This window comes from Lactuca serriola, chromosome 1 (assembly GCF_051521515.1).
Source record: "Lactuca serriola cultivar US96UC23 chromosome 1, Lser_US96UC23_V15, whole genome shotgun sequence".
Lineage (NCBI taxonomy): Eukaryota > Viridiplantae > Streptophyta > Magnoliopsida > Asterales > Asteraceae > Lactuca > Lactuca serriola.
The window spans coordinates 52388877-52401282 of NC_136408.1; the positions used below are offsets into that span (position 1 = coordinate 52388877).

The 12406-nt window shown below is 34.6% G+C and overlaps 1 protein-coding gene across 1 annotated transcript; it reads left to right on the plus strand.

The window, feature by feature from the left end:
- The first annotated feature begins 1307 nt into the window (after positions 1-1307).
- LOC145088353 (EEIG1/EHBP1 protein amino-terminal domain protein) lies at positions 1308-3275 on the plus strand. Its single transcript, XM_079026641.1, has 3 exons — positions 1308-1781; positions 1865-2014; positions 2104-3275. The coding sequence occupies exons 1-3, from the start codon at positions 1401-1403 to the stop codon at positions 3172-3174; spliced, it is 1602 nt and encodes a 533-aa protein (XP_078882767.1). The 5' UTR covers positions 1308-1400; the 3' UTR covers positions 3175-3275.
- The last annotated feature ends 9131 nt before the right edge of the window (positions 3276-12406 follow it).

The window sequence follows — 12406 nt, forward strand, 5'->3', positions numbered from 1 at the left end:
TTTTGTTTCGGTATTATACTTTTTTTTACGTATATGGATTGATGTAAAACACTAAAACTTATGGCTATATGTTATTTTAATATATATCGATGCATCTAAAATTTATTTTTATGTGTATTTTTAATGCTTGAACTTGTAAATATCAAATTAATGATTTATTTATGTATGTATGTGTAGGAAAATAGAAAAAAATATGAAAAATATTGAAACCGGTTAATCCGGCGATCGAACCGGTTAAACCAGTTGAACCGATAACCGGTCACCATATCGGTTCAACTAAAAAACCGGTTTTTAAAACATTGGTTTCCACCAAGTGTTACATAATGCTCTATTTTTCTCATCTCTACTATAATTTGTCATTACTTTAAAGAAGAAAACAATAAAAGATAAAAATTACAAAAACCAAAATATAACATACCTTTGTACTTAATCAGCTATTATTTCTATTTTCACACTTACAATAACTATTAAAAAAATAATAAGTATTAATATAAAGTCTGAACCCAAATGATATATTACGAAAACAAATGTGATGAAGAATTACGAGATGTAAGAAATATATCATAAAGTGATTAATTTGCAAAATAAACAATGATATTTTGGCCAATATTTGTATTTATCCAGAATTCAAGCCAAGTTGTGAAGTATTTAAGTTCACAGCGAAGCAGATATACTTGTTTTGTCAAAAAATCAAAATATATTTGGTAATCAGCAAAACGTAAGTTTATAAATATTTGAGGGTTGACTAGTAATTTTTTTTATAAAATGAAAAAGCACTTCCAGAAGTTCAGCCTTCCTCACGCGATTCCATTACTCTCAAACAGGAACTTCTCTTTCCTCACGTGAATAAACCTCTCAAGGTTTACAACTAATTTGCAATTAAAACCTCTAACTTAAAAATTTGTCTGAAGTCAACCCTAAAGTAAGTTTTTTATCTGATTCAACAATCGTTCGTCAGAAAAATATAACAATGAAATATTCTCACAACATATTACTGTTGACAATAATGCAAATATATATATATATATATATATATATATATATATATATTATAAACATAATAGCCAATGTACAAACGGAAATTTAAATATGACAGTTAGAAAAGTTAATCAATTATTCCGGAATTGATCTATACATAGGGGTACAATTTATAAAAACTCCAAAATGTGGTGCAAAGTCCACAAATTGATATAAGACTAAAGGGTCTTTTTGTAACTTAATCGAAAAAGAAATTTTCAATAAATGTTTCCCCCACGCCGCGTCCAAAGTCCAAAAAAACATGGTGACTTTCCGTGTTTGTATCCCTCCAACGCCGTCTTCAAAACCATGTATAAAACAACCTTAAATTCTCCCTCTTTTTCAACAAGATTTCTAATTTCTGATAAAATTCTTCAAATCAAATGGTTGTAAAGATGAAAAAATGGTCTCCGTGGCAGCATCAGCCGCCGGTAGTCACGGGATCCAAGAAGTTTCGAGTGAAGGTGGAGAGGATAAAGCTAGAAGGATTCGAACATGGAGGCGGAGGCGGAGAGAAGGTTATGGGAGTGGAATTGAGGTGGAAAGGGGAACGAAAACATGGTTTAGCGGCGGTCGGGTTTCATCGGCGGCGGCCGGGAGAGCGGTGGTGCAAGGAGAGGATTGTGAGGAAAGGAGAGGTTATCGTGTGGGAAGAGGAGGATGATTTGGAGAATATTTGCTGGTTTTCAACGGTGGCATCAAATGCTTTTGATTTAAATCAACACAAATTTGCACCATGGATTGTAACTTTCAAATTCACCTATGTAAGTTCCATTCCTATGGAATTGCAAGTACTATTCATTGCTAATTTGCTACAACTGTATAACTCAATGATGGATGATTGCAGGGAGAATACAACAAAGGAAAAACGGCGGTGATCGGAAAAGTTTCACTGGATTTGGCTGAATTAGCTTCGAGAATTGATTCTCCAGTGATCGAAAAGAAGCTTCCCGTTGATCTCGAGGTCGCCGGATTCACGACGCAAGCTACAATCTCGGTAAGTTTCTCGATCGGAAACATTTAATTTTGCAGAAAATGTCCATTACCCAACCATTACTGAACATCTATTGACCACAACAACAACAGGTTTTGCTGAGTTTTGTCGAAATCAATGACTCGGTCCAACTCGCTCACGAGGCAACTCAATCCGAGGATGTCGTAGAAGTTGCAAAAGCCGAGAAGAACCAGTCGAGTCTCGAGGAGGTGTTGTTTTCGGACTCGGATAACTCGGTCACATTCGACTCGGAGGGGACATCCGAGTCACGAGACGTGACTCCGCCACGGTCTATGATTGCCGTTCCGCCGGAGCGGGAAAAATCGAAAGTCGAAGATTCCGGCGAGTCAATCGTCTCCGGTTCAGAGCAAATAAATTTAATCCAAAATTCATTTCCTAACACATGGGATGCAAGAAACTTCGTTAGTCGAGATGGAGAATCAAAGCTCAACACACAGTCATTCTTCGCCTCCTTTGATCAACGAAGTGACAAAGCCGCCGGACCAAGCGCCTGCACCGCCTTGGTAACAGTTATCGCCCATTGGCTCGAATCAAACGCCGCCACCACCACCATGCCAACTGTCCAACAATTCGACTCTCTCATCATCTCCGGCTCCTCCGAGTGGAGAAGCCTCTGTGAAAAAGAAACCCACGTGGCAGAATTCCCAGACAAACATTTCGACCTCGAAACCGTTTTACATGCCGGAATCCGGCCATTATCAGTTTCTCGAGGGAAATCATTCGTGGGGTTTTTTAGCCCGGAGAAATTCGATTCATTGACAGGAGTGATGTCGTTTGATGAGATATGGGATAACGAGATTAGTCGAAGCCCTGGGGTTTATATCGTGAGTTGGAACGATCATTTCTTTGTGTTGAAAGGGGATGAAGATGGTTACTATATTATTGATACTTTGGGTGAACGGCTTGTTGAAGGGTGTGATCAAGCTTATATCTTGAGGTTTGACCATGGCTCCTATTTGACTGAAAGTGGAAGCAACGAGGTGATTTGCAGAGGGAAAGAGTGTTGTAAAGAGTTCATCAAGAGGTTTTTAGCAGCCATACCACTAAAAGAGCTTGAAATGGAGGAGAAAAAAGAGGCTGTCCCTTACTACTCGTTGCACCACCGTCTGCAGATCGAGTTCAACTTCTGTAGTACGGTGTAACCACCACCTTGGTGCGGTTTCCGACCACCAATGCGGTGGTGGACTTGTATATTTGTGTATATAAACTAAATTCATGGTGATATAGACTGAATTTATGGATACCACCCATTAACCGTAGAGTACCAACTATTTTTCTTCTAGATAGAAAGCAACGGTAACAAATATGAAATGATGATGGAACTTGGAAGGAAACTCAATAACTCGTATACTAGTTTTTGGTTAAAAAAAAAAAACTTTTTTCAACCAATCAACATGAAAACAAAAACATATTGTTTTAATGCCGGTTGTAATTAATTTTTGTTATGTCATTTTATCAACAAATTAGGCGTGTTCAACGTATAATTTATAGAAGCTTTTAGTTTTAAAAGAAAATGATAATAACTTTTAATTTTGGTCATGTTTAGTCATTTTTTTTTTGTGTTTGATTGATCCTTTAATTATTTAAAATTATTCACATTTTATCCTTACGACCGATAACAACCGACCATAAGAGTAAAATATAAACAATTTCAAATAATTCAATGGTAAATCAAGCAACAAAAAAAATAAAGTGACTAAATATGAACAAAGTTGAAAGTTTATTACCCTTTCAATGCATTATACATTTTTGTAATAATCTGTTAGTTTATTTTGTCTATTTGTAGCAATTACTTAGATTAATAATTTTGATTTCGGTCATTACAATTTGTTTTGTGTCGTCTTTGTAAGGAATATTATAGAATAGAATACCTAGCACATAACCATTTTTTAGTTCATGACTTTAAATCCTAGTTCATAAGATAAAGGTTTAACTAGAGTTTATTTATTCACCCATAAGTGAAACACCAACCCACAAAGAAGAAATAATCAATAGAGTTTCACAAAGGCAAAAAGACACATATACGACAATAAAACTAAAAATAAGATCGAAAATCAAAGGGAGTACAGTGGGAAGTACATATAGAACCAACATACAAATAGAAAAGGTAAATACAAGTAATAACTAGGAAAAAAATATCGACAAAACAATTTGAAAGCAAAACAGTGAAAACTGGGTGAAATGTACAAACAATGTAAATGAAACTAGCACCTAGACTACTAATGTACTGCTCTACGTCCACACACTTTAATCAAAGCTAGTGTCATTGGTAAGAGAAAAACCTCATTCAAATCTAACACCACATTATGTTCACATTTCTTTATCCTATGTTCTCTCTTCTTCACATAATCTATACAACAAACGTCTCCACCATCTGGAGTGAAAACTATAGCATATGTCCTAGGGATGAGCATCGGAACCGGGTACCTGCTTTTGGAACCAGAACCGCCTCAGAAATGCCGGTTCTGGAACTGGAACTGCCTTAAGCGGTTCTGGTTCCGGTTCCTAAAGTTATGGAACCGCCTTAAGTGGTCCCAGTTCCAATTCTCATTTTTTTGAAACCGCTACCCGTTGGGTACCCGCCGAAACCGGTTTATATATATATATATATATATATATATATATATATATTAGTATTTCATATAAATATGTGTGTGTTACTTAGACCGGTTTAGAATATATTGGTCCGATTCTGTCCCTCTTTGATCCGAATTGATTTGATTTGGATCGAACAAATTTGCGGTTTTATTGACAAAAGTTAACAAAGATAATGTAACCGAGTTACCCGCTCTCGGAACCGGAACCGCCGGTTCCGGGACTAGTTCCAAAATTTTAAGAACCGCCTAGAGCGGAACCGGAACCGCCGGTTCCGGGACAGGGTCCAAAAATTTAAGAACCGCCTAGAGCGGTTCCGGTTCCGGTTCTAACTTTCTAGGAACTATCGGTTCCGATTCTCGCCAAATGAGGCGGGTACCCGCCTATGCTCATCCCTAATATGTCCTAAGTATATGTTTGATGAATCAAGTACTTTTAAATAGGGATGAGCATAGGCGGGTACCCGCCTCATTTGGCGAGAACCAGAACCGGAACCGGCGGTTCCTAGAAAGTTAGAACCGGAACCGGAACCGCTCTATGCGGTTCTTAAATTTTTGGAACCAGTCCCGGAACCGGCGGTTCCGATTCCGAGAGCGGGTAACTCGGTTACATTATCTTTGTTAACTTTTGTCGATAAAACCGCAAATTTGTTCGATCCAAATCGAATCAATTCGGATCAAAGAGGGATAGAATCGGACCAATATATTCTAAACCGGTCTAAGTAACACAAACATATTTATATGAAATACTAATATATATATATATATATATATATATATATATATATATATATATATATATATATATATATATATATAAACCGGTTTCGGCGGGTACCCAGCGGGTGGCGGTTCCAAAAAATGAGAATTGGAACCGGAACCACTTAAGACGGTTCCATAACTTTAGGAACCGGAACCAGAACCGCTTAAGGCAGTTCCAGTTCCAGAACCGGCAGTTCTAAGGCGGTTCTGGTTCCAAAAGCGGGTACCCGGTTACGATGCTCATCCCTACTTTTAAACATAAATAAATCATATTTATGTTTTTAGTAATTATCTTACGATTAAATATAAATATATTTTAATAATTTTTTTATTTGAAACAAAATATATATCCCATACGATTAAATATAAATATAGTTTAACAATTATGTCATATTTATTTGAAACTCATATCTCAACAATTTATTATAGGCATCTAACAAATAAATATTCATTTGATTAAATTACACGAATGGTCCCTATGGTTTAACGTAATTTGAACGTTTGGTCCCTAACTTATTTTTTTAACTCGGAAGGTCCTTACTGTTTGTTTTTATAATGCGTTTGGTCCCTGTCTTACCTAAAAAAATTATTTTGCCCTTGATTTTTTAATTTATTTAAATAAGCACACCCCCAACCCCAGCTTCACCTTACCTTACCTACCCCATCATTTTTCCCTATTTAAGTTATAGACTTTTTAGGTAAGACAGAAAACAAGTGACTAACAAAAACAAACAGTAGGGATCAAACGCGTAACAAAAACAAACAATATGGACTTTCCGAGTTAAAAAAAATAAGTTAGGGACCAAGCACGTAAATTATCCCAAACCATAAGGACCATTTGTTTAATTTACTCTATTTATTTAATAAATATGTAACACCCTATTTCGGACCGTTCTGTGATTCGGGATTGTGGACCATAATTTGGTTATGTGTAGGCTTAAGGGCTTTAAGGAAGTAAGGTTTGAGCTTTATTGGAAGAGATTAATATTGGTAATTGTATACTTGTAACCAAGGATGGATTGGGGAAAGCTAAGTGTTAGGCCACTTGCGAGGGCTAAGTTTTAAGTTCGACATATGGTGAGCTAAAAGTATCGATGTAGACGTGTAGAGCTCTTCAATACCTTTCTGTGGATATAAAGAACTCCGGAATCGAAGTTAAAACAAAGAAGTTGTGATTATTTGAAGTTGGACTGTAATTTGATGAAAACCCGTACTCACGAGGTGACAGATTGTGTCATGACGTGAGGGGCTATAGTGAAGGAAAAGTGTCCGGACCATGCTCAAGATGTGAGCTATAGATGCTCATGACGTGAGAAGTTCTGCAGCTCAAGCCCACGATCTTTTAGGGTTTCCTATGTATTTAATCCCCTTTAACTCAATTCTTGGGTTCATTAATCACCCTCTATCCCCCCCCCCCCCTCAACCTCAGAAAAACCCTAATGCTTTCCTTCTTTGTGGTTTTGGCTCATTTTGGGTAGATTTGGTGCCCTTGGAAAGAAGTGAGGTAGTATTGGTGCAAGGATCAAGCAAGCAACACCTTCCCATCTTGGTTATCACCTTCTAGACCATTTGTAAGGATTCAAGTCTCTACATTTTTAGTTATTCTCAAAGATCTAGGTTGTTTTAGCCCCTTCTTGGTTCATAGAGTTGGTTTGAGTGAACGGATGGAATAAAGTTAGCAACTTTATTGCTCTCTAGTGTCCATTAAGCATCATATCTTATGGATCTAAAGTTTGGTGGTGATTTGTGAATCTTGCATGAGTTTTAGGCCATTTCCTTTCCATTTTACCTAAGCTGAGTTGAGGACATGCATGAGGCATGCATGTCTATCAAGTAATCAATTTTATGGACGTTTGGTGCCCCATTTAGCTTTTGGAAGAGTTAGGATTGAAGACTTACTGAATTAAGGACTCAAAACATTATGACTTTACATCAGATGAAGCTCACGACGTGACATAGGGAGTGTCACAACGTGAGAGCAGCATATCACAACTCTTTTGACCTGATGTGCTCACCATGTGACTAAGGATAGTTCATGTCGTGAGGCTGCCGAGTGAATCATCCAGGACTGAGTTGCTGAGTTGAGTTGAGATGAGTTGGAAACAGTCCGAGTAAGCTCTCATGACGTGACTAAGGGCTAGTCACGACGTGAGGCTGAATAATTTATACTTTGACTTATGACCGTTGATTTTTGACCTAGATTGACTTTTTGGCTAAAATAGTTGATTTCGGTATTTAGTCTAAGGTTGGACCTTGTATGTTGTGATCGGAGTGTTGTAGCGGCAGTTGTGTGACTTTGAGCTGAGGGTTGTCGGCTTTGTGATTCAGGTAAGTCTTTTCACTGTACCCGTGGGTCGAAGGCACCAATGCCGACCCACTTGGATATGATATGTGCGTGTTGTCTTTGTGGCTCTTATTGTATGCCTAAACTCTATTCCTTTAAAGACCAAGATCTTTAGTTAATTACATTGTGACCCGAAATCCTTTTTCTTCATAAATGTCCTAAAAGTAGATGTTACATCTCACCTAACACCTTATCAAACTACTATAAATAAATGTTAAAATCATAATGCGAGTCACATCCATTTCCTATAACTTTGTTAAGAAAAAATGTCTCATCTAAGAAGTCTAAGAAAAAGGAATTCAGTTGCAATCTCCTTTAATACAAGAAAATGTTGTTATCATTATGAAGACAAAAAATTTCATTGTTCAATGCTTAAACCATTCCCTAATGTCCAATTATATCTTGAAGCGCTGTTGAGATATGAAGAAGACTAACAGGGTTTTTGGGATTTTATTTTGAAACTCAAAAGAATTTTTAGTCAAAATAACTTATTGGCTTATGGTTGTAGGTAAATGAGTTTTTAAAAAAGTATTTGTATTAGTTTTGTGGTGGGAAAAGTCAGTAAGTCAATAAGTCAAAAAAATGTTTGTCTTAACTTATACATCTTTTAAGGGGTATTTTATCTTTTACAATCCAAAAAATCATTAGGTGTTTTGAAAAGTTAAAATACCTACCTTATTGAAATCTCATTTTTAAAGGGTTGATGAAAAATTATTTTATAAGTCATTTTCATATTCTTAAACATTTTTTTGACTTATTGACCTTTCAAAAAGCCAATAAGTCAGTAAGTTGCTTTTTAAATTAAATCTCAAACACCTTCAAAGAGAGAAGTTAAAAAAGGTGTTATGAAATCACGATAAATAGAGATGCTCTCTAACTAGAGATCCAAAAAAAAAGAAATAGGTTACTATTATGAAGAAAGAAATAAAATTCATGGAAAAGTGAATAGCTTATGCAAATATATAGAGTTTTCAGCTTCTCAAGATTAACCATATTGAAAATGATATTAAACTAAGAAAAGATTTATTATGCTAAAAATCATTGTATCCATTATAATTTTTGGAATTATAGAATTTGTGAAACATTTGTTTTAATATGTAAGAAAATCTATGTTTCACAAGAAAAGGATAAAGGCAAGATAAATGATTGAGAGTAAACTAGAAGACCATTATGCCAAGGTATGAGATTATTTATGCAAACTTTTGAGGTCTAACCCAAGTAATACATGTGAATGTGATGTTAGTGTCAAGAAGGATTATTTTCAAAGGTTTTATGTTTGTTTCATGGAAATAAGGGATATTTGGAATAAAGCTTGTATACATTTAATAGGACTAGATGATTGTTTTTTTAAAGGTTCAAGTTAAAGGTAAACCTTTGACTGTTATCATAAGAACCCGAGAATCATATTTATCCAATAACGTGTGTTGTAGTGGGCATGGAAGACAAATCATTTGGACTGGTTTTGAAACTTTTGGTTGAACACATAGTAATTGATGTAAGGGGCTAATGGTCATTTCAAACCAACATAGTGTAGGGATAGTTCTTTTGTTTATTAATTTATATGCACTTATCTAACAAATCAACCAATTGACCATTGTCTATATGTTTTAGGGTCTTTCTAAAAGTTGTGAAAGACATCATACCTCATGTTGAACATAGGTAATATGCACGACACATTTATGAAAACTTCAAGAATGCATACATTGGTTTAGAACTAAAAACATGTTTTAGGTTGCTGCAAAAAGTATCATGCATGTAAATTTCTTGCTTAAGATAGATTAGTGAAGATATGGAAAATTACATTTGTGAGTGTTTTAATTTCATAATCATTGATTATAGAAAAAAAAAAAAAACCTTTGCTTTAGCATGCTTGAAAAAATGAGAATTTACATGATTGACAACTTTCATCACATGCTAGATAAACCTATAAATGGAGTTCTAACATTTGTCCAACCATTACGAAGAAAATGGACTTTAGAAGGAAAATAAGGTATGACTATTTAGGTTATAAATCTCCAATTAAGTGATATTAAAGACTTAACTTTGCCTTTGTTATGGTTAATTACAAATGCAAGTATTGGAAATTTATTGTTGGAAAAAGGTTATTTTGGAAATAAGGTATGGTTATTCATCTTACAAAGTGGACTTGGGTGACTACTATTGCACTTGTCATCTTTGGGAATTGTCGGATGTAGATTGAGTTCATGCAGAAGCTGCCAATATTTACATCCACTTGACTCCACAAGATTTTAGTAATCCTTGTTAAATAGAGGACAAACTTACAGATGCTTATAGGACTAACATTTTACATGTTAATGGAAGCATCATATAGACTCACCCTAAATATATTAAACCATTACATCGGTTGACTAGGAGGATGAATGGAAGGCTTAAAACCAAAAGAAAAATACATGTTACTGTATATTTACGTATGTCAATGTGTCATCCTGGTATATAATTTGTACTTTTCTCGATAAATGTTTTTTACTCATACACTACTTAAAAGTAAAAAAAAAAAAAAAAAAAAAAAAAAAAAAAGAATAAAAAAACAAAAAAAAAACGTGTTTGTTGTGTTCCTAAGTACCAATTATAAACTCATAGACACTTGTAGGACTAACATTTTACATGTTAACGGAATCAACATGTGGCCTCATCCTGAGTATATTAAAATATTACATCCATTGACTTAAAAACATGTTTTTGTATATTTAGATATCCCATATAGATAATTGTAGTTTTCTCGATATTTTATTTCGAAACATACACCACTTAGAGTACAAAAATGTGTTTGTCGTGCCCGTAAGCACCAGTTATTAATTAGAAATGTGATTACTTTAAAGATTCAGTTATTTAAAAATTATTCAAGTTAATGAATAAACATGTATCGGCTAATATAATTTTACTAAAATTTTGGCTTCTATAGAACAAAAGAAATCTTTATCATTTCTCCTTATCTTTTCTATTTGGTGTTAAAAAAATGAATTAAACTTGCCAAACATTAAACAAGAATCATAACATTATTTGCCTTATTTAAAGTATTTTTAATGGTAATTTTTTTTATAAAACTTTTAATTATTGGAATAGACATACCTGATACCTTCGTTTCCTTCCAAAATCAAACCATGATAAAAAAAAAACGTGATAAAAAAATAATAAAAATAGTCCAAATAAAAAAATTTAAAAACCAAAAACACAATTTACCACCCTATGGCCAATGTAATTTATTGTAAAAACAAAGTTACCATCTCTTATATTTGGGCCTACTTTTTACGTTTTGAAAAGGAAAATCAAGCGGTTAGATTGATTTGCACGCTATAGGGATTTGGCGAGGGGTATTTGGGATTTTCTAAAAATTCAAAAAGTTTTAAAAGATGTTTGGCATTTGCAAAAAGGTTTTTGATAGTTAATCACATCAATGTTTGGTTAATTTACATATTTAGTCACTAATATTTTTTTGTGCTTAATTGATCTTTAGTATTAGTAAATACAGGCTAATTACCCTTTTATACACCCGGTAAACGGAATAACCAGTGGTATTGTTTATGTTGAATAAGTTTAAATTATATATTTCCTTTTTTATCCACGTAAGATTTAGAAGTCAAAATAAGCACATTTATTTACGCACAACTACACTCCTTTGTTCTTCCTTTTTCTCATCTCTCAGTGATTACAAAGCACTAAACCTAAGGTTCGAAGTCATTTTATCTGATTGAAGTCAGTGAGCAGCCAACCAACCCACAATGTCTAGATGGACGCCAAACCCTGATGGACTTTGCCCTATAGTGGAGCTAAACTTCAAAGATGTTTTTCTTAGAAATCATTTCTCGTATAACCATGGTATTATTTCACTTTCAATGATCACGATTTTTCTGACATACACTGAATGTATCACCTTTCTCGAACGGTTCATGCAAGAAAGTATAAAGAAGTTGTACTACTATGAACCACTTAAGCCCTTAATATCTGCGATAACTGTTATCACTAATGATGAAGAATATGGTGGTTTCATTTTTCATGCATATGGGACAGATGGTAAAATTGTATGTATGACTGTATGTGGACCATGATGGTCAATGAATAGACGATTGGTTTGGTTCTAACGTAGAAGATGATGATGGAGATGATTCATGCATTGATGGAGGTGAGAATGAGGATGAAATTGATAACCTAATAGATGTGGATGTGGAGTTTAATGAGGACATAGTCACTATGAATTGGACAAAGGGTGATGACTTTCAAAATAAATTATATGGTGAAGAGGAAGGGGGAAATGATAACACATAAATAATGATGATGCGCGTGAAGAGGATGCCAATGTAACTCAACAACGTTCCATTTTTAATGATTTAGTTCCATGGAAAAACGCAGTTCCCAATACTTGGTATGAGCTTCAAAGATACAACTCAATTAAAATCAATGTTATGCAACTATGCTGTTGCAAATGCGTACCAACTTTGCTTTAAGAAAAATGATAGGAAAAGATTGTTGGCTAAGTGTTGCAAGGGTGAGTGCACATTCAGGTTGTGGGCATATTGGATGAGTGATGAATCAAGCTTCCAAATTAAGTCTTTAAAGCCAGACCACAAATATGCAAGGAACTGCAAGTTAGGGTCCATGGTCACTTATGCTTGGATAGGGAATCATTATACAAGAGAGTTTTTACTTAGACAAAAG

Coding starts and splice junctions, on each gene's coding strand:
- LOC145088353 (XM_079026641.1), top strand. CDS start 1,401: ATGGTTGTAAAGATGAAAAAATGGTCTCCGTGGCAGCATCAGCCGCCG. Junction 1,782..1,864: donor TAACTTTCAAATTCACCTAT/GTAAGTTCCATT, acceptor GGATGATTGCAG/GGAGAATACAACAAAGGAAA. Junction 2,015..2,103: donor CGACGCAAGCTACAATCTCG/GTAAGTTTCTCG, acceptor CAACAACAACAG/GTTTTGCTGAGTTTTGTCGA.